Source organism: Pteronotus mesoamericanus, unplaced genomic scaffold (assembly GCF_021234165.1).
Source record: "Pteronotus mesoamericanus isolate MK-2021 breed Mesoamerican mustached bat unplaced genomic scaffold, CSHL_Meso_final scaffold_99, whole genome shotgun sequence".
NCBI classification, from domain to species: domain Eukaryota; kingdom Metazoa; phylum Chordata; class Mammalia; order Chiroptera; family Mormoopidae; genus Pteronotus; species Pteronotus mesoamericanus.
This window is the reverse complement of record NW_026555330.1, coordinates 5,602,564-5,615,989: the sequence shown is the minus strand read 5'-3', so window position 1 is coordinate 5,615,989 and position 13,426 is coordinate 5,602,564. Positions and strand designations below refer to the sequence as shown.

At 42.8% G+C, this 13,426-nt stretch overlaps 1 protein-coding gene across 1 annotated transcript in view; it reads left to right on the top strand.

Moving 5' to 3' along the window:
- The window catches only part of LRIG2 (leucine rich repeats and immunoglobulin like domains 2), a 45,447-nt gene extending 32,854 nt beyond the window's left edge, over positions 1-12,593 (top strand). Inside the window, exons 14-18 of the mRNA XM_054564978.1 lie at positions 681-962; positions 2,350-2,799; positions 3,409-3,558; positions 5,169-5,459; positions 7,443-12,593. Coding sequence (XP_054420953.1) covers positions 681-962; positions 2,350-2,799; positions 3,409-3,558; positions 5,169-5,459; positions 7,443-7,669 — 1,400 coding nt within the window. The 3' untranslated portion in view covers positions 7,670-12,593. The remainder of the gene's footprint in view (positions 1-680; positions 963-2,349; positions 2,800-3,408; positions 3,559-5,168; positions 5,460-7,442) is intronic.
- Positions 12,594-13,426: the final 833 nt, after the last annotated feature.

Here is a 13,426-nt window from a genome sequence, read left to right as displayed (position 1 = left end):
TTTCCAGAACCATAATTCTGTTTTGAAAACTATGAAATTTATTCCTAAAAGACACTGCTCACAAGGCCTTTCAATAACTGGAAGTATTTAGGACATTTCTAGGTCCAACGATCATCATCATTGTCTGAACATAGTCACACAGAACCATGTTTGAAATTAATGCTCTTCTTTACTGTGGCTATCAAAAAATTCTCCAAAACTGCTTGATTTACTTAATCACCTATTAGATTAAATAACTACAATGTTTTAGGCTTTGTGCAACCTAAAGATGTACTTGTGTTTTGCTGCTTTGTTGTTTTATGAGATTTTTGAAGGCATAATTTTTTTTTACCATACTGTTGCCTTGGCAGCTCTGCAGATGTTGGTTTGAGAAGCACTGTTTTGTCTCTTAAGTAAGAGGAGTCACAGCAAATACCAGGTTCTAAAATACGGAGTTCGGAAAGGCTTTGTGGCCATCTGTTTTCCCTGCCGCCTTGCAGGGGTCAAGGAGGTGTGTGATCCATTCTGGAAGAGCCACTCATCGCTGTGCTCTAAATACTCTGCGAGGAGAAAGGGGCCTCTAAGCTTTTACTTTACTGTCAGTGTAGAAGTGCAGCATTGCAACAGGTGCCATTTGGCCTGTGGGTTTTGTGTGTATTTTTCACCCACCCACTTTTTCTCCATGATCTTTCTTGGAACAGAAATGCCATCTTTTCTGAAAACTCCAATGGATCTAACTATTCGCACCGGTGCCATGGCCAGATTAGAATGCGCTGCAGAAGGGCACCCTGCACCTCAGATTTCCTGGCAGAAAGACGGGGGTACTGACTTTCCTGCGGCCCGAGAAAGACGAATGCATGTCATGCCCGAGGACGATGTCTTCTTCATTGCAAACGTGAAAATAGAAGACATGGGAATCTATAGCTGCCTGGCACAGAACATAGCAGGAGGCCTCTCAGCAAATGCCTCACTCACAGTGTTAGGTAGGTTTACCTCTCCATGGATCCCTGCTTTCGTAGGAGCCTTTTTATTTAGGGACCTGCCCTTGGCCTGAATAACAAGAAAAAACTAAGTCTGAGATTTCAGTTGTTATCCTTACGTCTTCATCACCCTATTTTGCCTGTTTATACAGGGTTATGTCAGCCTCGGATATTAGTGGATCAGATAGCTGAAATCCGGGAAAGTGCTAAGGGCGGACGGATATAGAGATCTTTATCACATGAATGATAAATTCAAGTCCCCTTTTCCTGTTATGTCTTCCTCTGTAAGGTATCTGCTTCATGCACATGGTTTTTCTGCTCTTCAGTAGTGAGTTTCAGTTTTATACAACATCAGAGAGAGCTTGAAACAGTTTAACTGTTTTTCCTCCATTCCATTTAAAAATTTTTAATACAGACAAAATGACCTGTCTTCTAGGTAGATTCCCCATTTTCCTTCCAGTGTATTATTCTTAATTTTATGCTGTGGTAATAAAATATCTTTTCCCTAAAGATTTCTCTAACAAACCTGTTTTTTTCCTTATGAGAATGCTTTTCTTTATGGGACTTAAATCCAGGGCAAATTCTACTTTTAGTTCTCCATTCCCCTAGATAAAAAAGGTTAAAAGAAAAAGGTTTTATTTATTTTTAGAGAGAGGGGAAGAGAAGGAGAAAGAGAGGGACAAGAAACATCAACGTGTGGTTGCCTCTCATGCCCCCTACTGGGGACCTGGCCCGCAACCCAGGCCTGTGCCCTGACTGGGAATCAAACCCATTGCTTCGCAGTCCGGTGCTCAGTCCACTGAGCCACACCAGCCAGGGCACATTCCCCTAGATAAGATTTTTAAGTTTGTTGGTTTGTGTTGTTTACTTACTTATATAATGACAAAACAAGTTTATTGTGTTTAAAAACTTTATACAAAAAAATTAGAATAAAAGGGAAAATCACTCAAACGCTTGTTAAAGATTTTGTCATATTCTGGACTTTTTTTACTCTTATTTTTATATAGTTATGTTTAACTTATTTTTTCCACTTAATATTATCACAGGGTTATCCTGTCATTGGTCGTCATAAAATATCACATGGTTGTGTACTGTAATTTCTTAATCATTTTCCTGCTTTTTTTCCCCTTTATTTTTAAAAATTATAACTAATTTTATAAACATCTTCGTGGAGAAATTTTGAATTTCTTCATTTAGGATAGCTTGCCCCAGGTGGAATTACTAAGGTGAGATTTAGATTTCTTGGAGGCTTTTGCTTTCTTGAAATAATAACTTTTAAACTTCCCACGAGTATGTGAAAGTACTTTTTCTTTTTAACCTCAGTAACCTAATTCAGTAGGACTTGAGAAATAAAATTGCTTACTGTGATTTTTATACGTCTCTTTGTTAGAGACGCCCTCATTTGTTAGGCCCCTGGAGGACAAGACGGTGGCGCGGGGTGAGACCGCGGTCCTGCAGTGCATAGCGGGGGGGAGTCCTGCCCCGCGCCTCAACTGGACCAAGGATGACGGAGCTCTGCTCGTGACAGAACGGCACTTCTTCGCTGCGGCCAACCAGCTTCTCATCATTGTAGACGCTGGGCTGGAAGATGCTGGGAAGTACACCTGCATCATGTCTAACACTCTTGGGACAGAACGAGGTCACATTTACCTAAATGTCATCTCGTCCCCTAATTGTGACTCCTCCCAGAGCAGCATTGGGCATGAAGATGATGGCTGGACCACAGTCGGCATTGTCATCATTGTTGTGGTCTGCTGTGTGGTGGGCACCTCTTTGATCTGGGTCATTGTTATTTACCACATGAGAAGGAAAAATGAAGACTATAGTATCACAAACACAGGTGAGTGGAACCAGTTGACACCTATGGCTTGTACCTGAGCCAGAAATGTAGTACAGGATTTACTGTAAACTATAAAAACTAAGGAGCTTTGATAACCTTGTGTGGTCAAAGGAAGAGTTGTTTCTGTTAAAATGTCCTATTTCCTTGATATAACGGAACCCCTGATGAATAATTTTAAGAATCTGTGGACACTCCCTCAAAACTTCGCTCTTCTTTCCTGAGTGCCTAATGCTTATTTCCGTCATCATGTCCCTGTGGGGAGGAGTGGAACCCTTATTCCTGGGACCCATCTTCCACCCCCCCCCCCCCGAAATCCTGAGGGAGAAGAGGTTCAGCCCTAGCCTATGAAAGTGTGCATGTGTGTAGATGAGATTTCAGACTTTAGGTTTTGTTTCTTCTGATAATACTTTTACAGTGAAGCGCTGAAAGGAATTCTAGTGAAAAATAGTTCTAGGGGAAAATCTCAAGAGTTGTTAATTTCCTAGGTATGTGTAACATTTTCCTGACCAGTAATATCAAAGTGGAACACATTTGCAAGATAGTCTTCTGAGTGTTGGCTTAAATCGCCTAACTTCATTTGTGAGCTACATTCGGATTTCTCTTTTACAGAGGAGCTTAATCTGCCTGCAGACATTCCCAGCTACTTGTCTTCCCAAGGAACGCTGTCTGAGCCACAGGAAGGCTACAGCAACTCTGAGGCAGGCAGCCACCAGCAGCTGATGCCTCCTGCCAGTGGGTACTTACACAAAGGTGTCGATGGTAATGCCTCTTTGTGGTTTATGCTTACAACTTCAGCCTTACCCTACCTATCGAGTTTCCTTTTTTTGGTGTATAGTTTCCCCCTTTAATCTGAAGCAGTATTTTAAAGAGATACTCAAAACATTTCAGCCCATGCAAAATAAGATGAAAATTGACTAAAGTCTTAGCAGAGAAGTTGTCACCTGACACAAAGGAGAAATATGTGCTAAAGGGATTGGGAGTGGACAGGGCAGGCTCCCAGACCAGTGTTGTTATGGGATGGGGACACACTGAAACTGTTCTCAGCTGTCTTTGGTCTGATTGAGGCGCGAGCATCCTCCCGACCATATGCTGGGGGGGGGGGGGGCAGGGGGCACAGAGGGGTGGTTTCTCCTGCTGACAGGTAGATAGGCACTAAAATTTAAAGGGTGAGGATGTTTTTCAGCATATATCAAAGAGAGAGACAGTGCACTCTTAATTAAACGGACCTGACTTCTCAACACAGATTTTCTTCCCACTGCACCCTTCCCACGGGGCAGAGCAGCACAGGGAGGGGAGCGCAGGGTAGAAGCGCTGGGTGTGGTTCTTAGTTCCTCTTTCCTGCTCTGTGGCCATGAACCACTTAAGAGCTGAGCTTTAATTGCCTCATTTTTAAAATAAAGAAAATACTTAAAAAGCACTTTTCTCAAGATTCTAGCAGAGTCTTTCAACAAATCTGTGCAGTACTTCAAGTACTATACAAATTAAAGGTCTATTCCATTTCTAGGGATTTTTATGCTGGGTTGAATTTTATTTTGGCTTTCCATGGGAAAAGGGGCATTTCTAGTTTTTAAAATAATACTTAAAGAGTCTTTACCCTCTGAAATTTGTGGGAAATTACACTGTCTTCTGGGTTAAACTAAATTACCTTTGGGTCTCTTCTAGTTCTAATGTTTTGTTGCTTGTTGGTGAAAAAGTAACTCACTCTTTATTTCTCACTGTCTTTCCTCTCCTTCATCTTTCAGTTTCAGACACACATAGCAGTCCAGGGAGCTCATTATTAAACTTTTACCTCTGCCAAGCACATACTTGTCATGCAGGACTCTTGGCTCCCTTTGGGGGTACTTTCCGCAACTAGCATTGCTTAACCTCTTGACTCCCAAAAGTGATGGGCTTTTGGTGAAGTGAAGTCATCATGACTCCCTGTTCTTTGCTTTAGTTTTCTCAGCCAAATGTGTCTTGTAGCACAGTGCCAGCCTTGTCTTGGCGCCCTTGATCGGAGCCTGACCGTGTCCAGGCTGGACAAAGATGGTTCTGTCGAGAGCCTGAGCTCTGCAGCCAGAGCCTCCGCCTGAGTTCAGACTTGAGCTCCTCGCTCTGGCAGTATGTTTGGGCAAGTTTCTTAACTTCTTTGTGTTGTAGTTACCCCATCTGGGAACGGGGATAATAATAGTCCCTACCTTACAGGGATATTGTGATAATTAAGTAGTTAGTTCACAGAAAGACCTTGAAAGTCATTCTGGTTTATAAAGTAAGTGTTGAGTAAAGGCCAGCTGTGATGATAATGATAGCAGCTGTTGAAGAAACCTGATGCTGGTGAAGCTTGCTCCTTAACCAAAGGATCTTTGGGCTCTTTCCCATGTTGTCCTCAGGTGGCACTGGTCCCCGGGTTATCTGCTCAGATTGTTACGACAATGCCAACATCTACTCCAGGACACGAGAATACTGTCCCTATACCTACATTGCTGAGGAGGATGTTCTAGATCAGACATTGTCCAGCCTCATGGTCCAGATGCCCAAAGAGACGTATCTGGCACATCCTCCTCAAGATGCAACCACCCTGGAGGGCCTGGTGTTACCAGCAGATGGAGAGCTGCCCGCCTTCCCCACCAACCGTGAGAGGACCAGTGGGGAGAGACCGTCCTCCACACAGATGAGCAGTGGTAAAGGGCGCAGTGTTTTTTGTTTATTTTGTTTTTACTTTCACCTACTTGATTTTCTCTTATTTGGTAGGAAGCAAATTAGTATAATGGAGTAATTAGCTACTGTTAACGGGTATTAACTAGAGCAAGAGATTTTCAGAGATTAGAGTTACAAAGAAGTTTGCATCTGTAGGATGAAAACAGCTTTTGTGGGAATAACAAGATTATAACTAAAAATTCAGAAACTATATAGAAAAAGCTTTTAAAAAGTTACATATTACTTTCATCTTTTTTTAAATTATGGAGATTTGAAATGCTAAGGATGTAATTTGGTGAAGATTTTTCTTGAAGATTGTAAAACGTTTTGTTTGGTTACTGTGCTGTCAGGTTAAGCATTGAACGTCAGTATCACCTGGCAGGTGTTTGCTTTTCTCTGGGAGTTATGATGATCAGGGCAATGGTGGGAAAGCCGTTGGGGGATAGTGTCCTTGGTCCCCCACGGCCCAGGAAGAGGACTGCATGTTACATGGTGCAGATGAAGCATTTGCTAAGAACGTGGTCAGTAAAAAAAGCAAAACAAACAAAAACCACTTTTGAGACAGGGAAGGGCACTACTGCACATGTCCTCCTGTCCATCCAGGCATTTTGCTGGCTGCCAGTCTCCCTTGGGTGGGCTGAGATCCCAGAGCGCTGGCAACAGGGCGGGCTGAGCCACGCAGGGTCCAGAGGAAGACGGTGTGCGGTGGTGCTCCGGGGCGGCTCCGGCAGAGGGGAGGGCCTGGCGCGGGGCCTTTGAGATACGCTCTGTTGTTCTGATTAAGAGACTGACTCTCAAAGGTTCTGATGAAGGTGCAGGTCAGAAAAAAGTACACTGCTACCAAAGTTAGCCTCCTGTCTTTAAAGTTAGTCTCAGTGTCCAGGAAAGAAATACACCAACACTAAGTACGTTTTCCCATGTCCCAGAAGAGTTATACACACAAAAATCTTTAAGTAGACCCAAAAATGCAGTGCATCTTTTTCCTAACTTTGGGGATATCTTGACTGTTAATCTGTCTGGTCTGTAAGTGAGGAAATTGGCAAAGGAGAGTGTGTGGGTGCTTTGCCCTGCCCTTGCCCAGGGCGCTCTAGCTCCTTGCTCCTCACAGAGTGGTCTGTCTGCAGAGCTTGTTAGAACGGCAGATCATGGGTCCCACCCCAGACCTGGTGAACCAGAGTCTTTATTTTAACAAACTCCCCAGGTTTTTTGTATGTATATTAAAGCCTGAGGAGCCCTGCTATCTACTATTCACATGGGTTTTTTACACATTTTATTTCTGAGCATTTGTTTCCAGAATGTTTCACTAAGCTTTTTTCAAAATCATCCCCATGAAGTTAATATAACTTTCAGTAAATGATCTTTGGGGGGAGAGAGCACACCGCTGCAGTAAATAGAGAGAGGAATGCACTCTTTCTAATCCAAAGTACAGATAATCCAATGGTTATTATTTTATTATTACAATTGTTGGCATGATAGAAACTGGAGGGGAAAGGTTTATTTTTCAGATAGCTTTTTTTAAAACATAGCATTTAGTTATTTAAAAATATAATGGCTGCTTTGAATCAATTTTTATCTACGTATCATGCAACTCTCATTACAATATGGGTACTGTTAGTCTCTTAGTCTTGTTTCCATGTATCTAAAGAGTTTTATTTTCAAATTTTGTAGCAGTAGGACCACTAACAGTAGGCAAAAGTAGAAGACATATAGCGTGGATTCAGTAAATAATTGGTTAAGTTTGCTGAGTAGAAGGGTTTGCAAGACCATAGTTCCAGATTTTGTTTTGTTTTCTTTTTTTAAATTATTGCTAAGAAGATGGCAACTATATATTTGACCTCAGCATCCTTATTCAGGAATATTGGGTATCTTTAATTTTTTTTGAGGATTTGGGTAAAATAAAATTAAACTTTAGAAAATTAAGTTTGAACTTGTATTCACCCCTGGTAATTCTTGTCTTTGATTCTCAGAAACATTGCAGCGGCCTCTGTGGAATGTAAGCAAGGAACTAGGCCCGCCTCGCCCTCCCCTTCCCCAGCAGCCGGGCCCTGAGTCGCCACAGCTTCATCAAACTGAGGGCGTGGCGGAGAGTGACGCAGACTGTTCCACGGCCCCTGTGCCCCATCACAGGTTCCACGACCATGCTTCTGACTTTGCTAGGACTCGGAACATTCAAGATGGTAGCGAGGGCACATGAAACACTTGGGATGAAATCTGGGCAAAGGCCCACTTTAGTTAATTTTGTATTTACTACCTCAGAGTGAGAAGAAACCCCCAAGTCAACATTTGCTTTACTCTTTGTCTACGATTCCATCTGACCACACCAAGGTAGGCTAGGCATTTGTTTGGGTTTATAAGCCCTGACAAAGAAAGGGCAATGGCTGATGGAAACAGTACGTGTAATAGACAATGTGCAGAGGGGCAGAGGAAGACAGAGGACACACGTGCTTCCTGATGGTTCCGTGGGTGCGCCCAGGTGCGCATTGCACCTTAGGAAGCGTCTCATTGCTGCTTGACATGCCGATTGTCTCAGCCCACAAGATGATTCTGAGAAGACGAAACTGTTCTATTTTGTCTTCTAAAGAACAAAAGTAACTCTGGAGCCCTCTGGGATTCCGGGATTGGTCAGGGGCTTTTAGCATGTGGTTGAGAGTGGGGCTTTGATATTCAAGGTCTTCAACAAGAATCCCAGGTTTGACCACCTGTTACCAGGTCAAGGAGTTTTATATTCTTGTGAAATTTGTGTGTGTGTGTGGAGGGGGGTGGGGTTCCTTATCACCCGGGGATCTCATTGTAAATATATGTGTATTTATAAATAATTTTGTATTCATTGACCATATGTGTTGTCTGCAGTGTAAATATTTTTGATATGCCAAAATTATATGTGACATCCAGTTACAATATTGACAGCAGCTTCTCAGACCACAGACAGATTTTGTATATGTTGGCTTAGTGAATCTAAAGACTGTTCAAAGTTTTAAAAATGTTATTTGTTAAGAAGTATATGTATAGAGCAAGGTACCTAGTGATTGGGTATGCACAAACACAATCTTGGTGTAATTAACCACTTCATCCCTAGAGGTTCATACATCTACTCATTTGCCACCTGTTTACGAGTGCCAGGTAACATTACCTTTCTAGCATAAAAAGGCTCACTCAAAACACTAGCAGCCTTGCCATTGCCATGTGCACATGGATAAAGGAAAACTTGTTTGGGGAATACTTTTTTTTAAACAAAGTACTTAGTTGATGAGGAAACCAAAGATTGCTTCTTTTCTGTGTTTTTTAAAATGTCTCTTCTACCAATGCACAGTGTATCTTAAGGGAAGAGGGCTTTTGGAAGTACAAGAATGTGCAGAAATGTTTACGCTATAATGCTTTGGAGTGATCCTTGTGATTATTTAAGCCAAAAAGTTTTCCTGAATTCCTGATAGCAAAAAGCTTTATGTAAACAAAGGACTTAACACTCTAATGGAATGTAATGGGCTGAAGTTCCTTGTGCTTCCTGATTTCCTTACATAGGCAGTCAGAATCTGTCCCCTGCATCTAGTCAGTACCAGCTGTGTACTAGAGAACGTCAGTCACTTAGGTGAAAATGTCTGAGTCATTGTGCATTTCAAGGGTTCTAAACTCATAGAAGTTCTCAGTTTTTTGATAGAATTTCATACTTGTTTTTGACCCTAAATTTTCCTCCCATAGGCAGCAGTACTTCTTGACCGGTGTTATTCCACCACACCTTTTTCCTTTTCAAACTGTCAGCCACTGTTCTTTTTCACTTTGAACTTCTTAAATATGTTTTTTTCCCTATCCTTCAACTTGTGGTCATTCTTCTTAACTTACTGGGTTGTAGTATGATTTATACTAACTTAGGATGATGAGGCCTGATTTCATGCCTGGCTGTGCTACTTACTGGTTGTGTAATGAAGGGCCGGGCCCTTTACATCCCGCCCCAGTTTTCTCATTTGTGAAATGAGGGCATTCTCCCCAATGCTCTAAAGCCTTTCCCGGCTGTAATGCTCTATGAATCTGTGATCCCTCCAGGAACCAAGGAGGATTCCGCTACTCTAACAAAAAGCTGCTTTCATGAAACGTTTGTTAGGGTAGAACAAGAGTAATGCTGCTCACCTTGACTTGAGCCAGATTTATGTCCTCTATAGAGGGAGGTACAAGAAATACTCATGAGGAGAAATGTTTTGTTTCTAAACAGTCTCAGAAAACCAGGACCCTGGGCTGCATGGACAAGCGCTCGGTGCCCTCCAGAGCAGCAGGTCTGGTCGCAGTTCTCCAGAGCATCGGAATCCCATGGAGGCTCTGCCATAGCTGATCTGTGGCCAGTTTGTGACTCACTGACCTTTCTCATGTATTCAAGGTTATCCCAGTGATGATAGTACTTTTGCTCACATTCTGACAGACTTTCTTGAGAGAAAAAGGTGGAGTTTGAGTTAGGCTGCAGGTGAACATCAGCCGTTAAGCGTGATGGGACAAGAACAGGCTGGACCAGTGCCGCCTCGCTGCTTCAGCAGTGGCCGTTCTCTGCCCGCGGTGGCTGAGCCGGTCTCCGATGGCCAGGGTCTCCATTAGGGCAGCTCAGGCGGTGCGGTGTGCCCCTGGGTATTTCCAGCTTGTCTACATCACGAAAGAACTTGCCTAAATAACTGGTCAGGGATTTGTTTAAATGTGGATAGTCTACCCCGGTCTTGAAAAGTAGTAAGTTTAATAAATTCTCGTCTTAGGAAGAATTCTTGAAACTTTGCAGTATTGCATGTATTTCTGACCAAGCAGTGATTTAACCCTCTGCCATCGTCAGGATTAGTGGCTCATCAGCCATTCTTTCCAGCAGCGTCCTGTCTGCCTGTTTAACCAGGGGCGTCACAGAGCAAGGCCGACAAAGATGCTGGGAGAGCTGCTCTCTGCCCCTGCTCAGCTCCCACTGGGCGTTGCACCCCTCCGGCTGCTTCTCCACGTCTGCCTGGAAGAACTAGTTTTACCCGTGAACTCCAAGCTTTACTGGCACAGGGTCTGCCCCGAAGCCATTGGCTCTGTCACTCAGCAGCTTCTAAAATCCTCTTCCTAGTATGCAAGTTACTCCATAGAACAGAAGGTAGCAGAAACCGAGCGCGGTGCGCACTTCCACCTCCTGTGCCATCGGAATGCCTAAAACATTTTCCTGTAAGGTAACTTTCATGTTTAAAAACAGTTGTCTTTTCATTGCCCATTGGGAGGTTGTAAAAGAAACATTAAGATGTCAAGCAGCTTCGACTCTTAGCCATCTTCCTAAGAAAAGAAATACGATAAAAGCCTTGAATTACTTAAAGCATTGTCATATGGAATAAGGATGAGATGCACTCATTTTATTTCACAGGATGTGGGTCAGATCAGTGGGGCAGGAGTTACAGGGAGATGCAGGATACACTTGCCAATAATTTTATGTATGCTCGCTAACAATTAGATTTGCCCGACAATTGGAATAATCAACCTTTCTTGGGAAAGGTACACACAGAAGCTAAGTAATCATCTGTTAAGAGCATCGAAGACATGTCTGCATTGAGATGGAATATGGCCAAGATGACTGTTAGGACTCTCTCATTCTGTTAGAAATCTCCAGAAAAACTTTCTCCTTCAGATTCCTTTATATAAAGTAAGTGTACAGCACTTAAAAATTTTTTAAAAAGAATTTTGGAGTTTGGCCTATTCTGTGTTAATAGTTAAAAACATAAAAGTCTGAGTTTATTCCTATGAGGAAATCTATAACTAGTACCAGTTAACACAAATAGCACCACCATAATAAAAAGTTTGACAGCCTATAATGTATTATAACCCTCTTATTTTACTCTTCACTTTTTAATTCCTGCTGCTTTTTTTTTTTCTTTAAAGATTTTATTTATTTTTAGACAGGAAGGGAGGGAGAACGGGACAGAAACATTGATGCGTGGTTGCCTCTCACACGCTGCACACTGGGGACCTGGCCTGACCAGGCAGGGATGTGCCCTGCCTGGGAATCAGACTGGTGAGCCTTTGGTTCGCGCAGGCGCCCAGTCCACTGAGCCACACCAGCCAAGGCTGATGCCTGCTGCTGGTGATCAGTGGGATCCACTTTGAACAGGGTTGGAATTGTTCAATTTTATACCCAGTATTTTACCTGAGTGTGTTGTGGTCTTTTCTAATTATTTAAATATCCACAGAAATGCCAAGAAGGTAATGGAGTAACAGAGGCAAATTTGCTGTCATTTTATGCTACACCCTCCATTTCTTGCTTCTTAATTCCAATAACAGGTGATTATGAAATAGTCAACGTAAGATTTTTGATTTTTTATTTTTGTAGTCTGCAAGTAATGAGAAAAATGCTTTGTTTTTCTGTTACATGCTTCTCTTTCCAGTTCAGTTAGGCAGATGTGGTCCCCTCCTGCTCCTTCTAACTTTTTTATTTGGAGTACAATCTAAACCGATATCAGTTACCTTCATTTTCTTTCTCTTTTGGCATTGCCTGGTTTGTTGCAAAAATAAGTTCTGAATGGAGAGAGAGATTACAAGCTGCTTTTAACAAAACACCTGAAAGCCCATATATCATCTGAAAGGGTTTTTTTTTCGGGGGGGGGTTGTGTGTGTGGGGGTGTGTGTGTGCGTGCGCGTACATACGTACGTACTTGGACCTGTTCCCTCAAGGTTGTGTGTTGTGTTTTTAATCAGTCCGATAATCTTCGTTAATGGGTGGGGTGAAGGGGAAAACCAGCTTGATTGAGCCTGTTTGCAAATGTTAAGTATAGTTATTAGCTGTAACTGTCTTGAAAGAAATTGATCATCAGCTGGTCAACTGCTCTTAAGAGTATTTCTGGCTGCTTGAAGTGGCCTCTTGATCAGAGATTATTTCTACCTGCTGCGTCCCCTCTTCTCCTCTGTCAGAGGACATCGGTCTGAGCAGTCCTGGTACTGGACGTCCCTGAGGAGAGCTATAATCCACATTGTTCCGTGTGGCCCTTCCCTCGTATCTATTTATATTTTCTCACACATGAGAATGTATATTTTATAAAGCATGTGTTTGTCTACTTGTCTACTGTAATATGTCTTCAATAAAGCTAAAATACACTACGATTTTTCTGGTCTTATGCAGGAGCGAAATGGTGCGTTTGTGTGAGTTTGTGGGGTTTTTATTTTTTCAGAGGGCTTCCAAATAACTACAAGTTTAAATGGGGAAGAATTTACCTGTTTGTAGTGCCTGCTGTAGGGAAGAGTCACACGTGGCCTTGAGCGCCGTGCGCATGCGCCCAGCTGCAAGGCCCCCGGGGCGGGCCTGGCCTTCCTCCTGGTGCCCACCCTGGTGCAAGGGGCCTGGCGGGAGAGAAACGCACGCGCTTAACAGTTCTTCAGGAGAGAGAGGAGATAGAGCGCACTCTGTGCAGGGGAACATTCAAAGGCAGCATTTTTCTAGTTCAGTAAATCGACAAAATATTTGGAGTGACTATTCTGGTCAGCTTTCTCACTGCGCCATGTTGGGGGCTATTTTCTTTGAGACTCAACTCAAGACTAGGCTCACAATACCGATTTTGTTGTGAGCATCTGGGGCATTTTAGGAGGTGCATTCCAGAGAGGGTGAGCTTATTTAAGTCTCACAACACTCCGAAGATGTAGACAGGGAGGATCGTTGAAATCACTTTTTGTGGTTGGGAACTGGCTCTGTGACACTCTCACAAACTGTTCAAAAAGCTTTTAGACAGTGAAGCCAGGGTTTGAATCCAGGTTTTCTGAAGCATATTCAGGACTTCTCCCACTGGGATGCCTTCCAGTTCTGAACAGTGTTGTACTGTTGTGTCTTAGTGTTCATACACATCTGAGTAAGAAGCACTCGGCCTCGGTCACTTTCAATGTGGTGAAAGATTGAACTGGAATGTACACTGGAAACTTTTTTTTTTTTTTACTATATTCGTGATAGGAAAACAGACTACCATTTTCTTTTAAG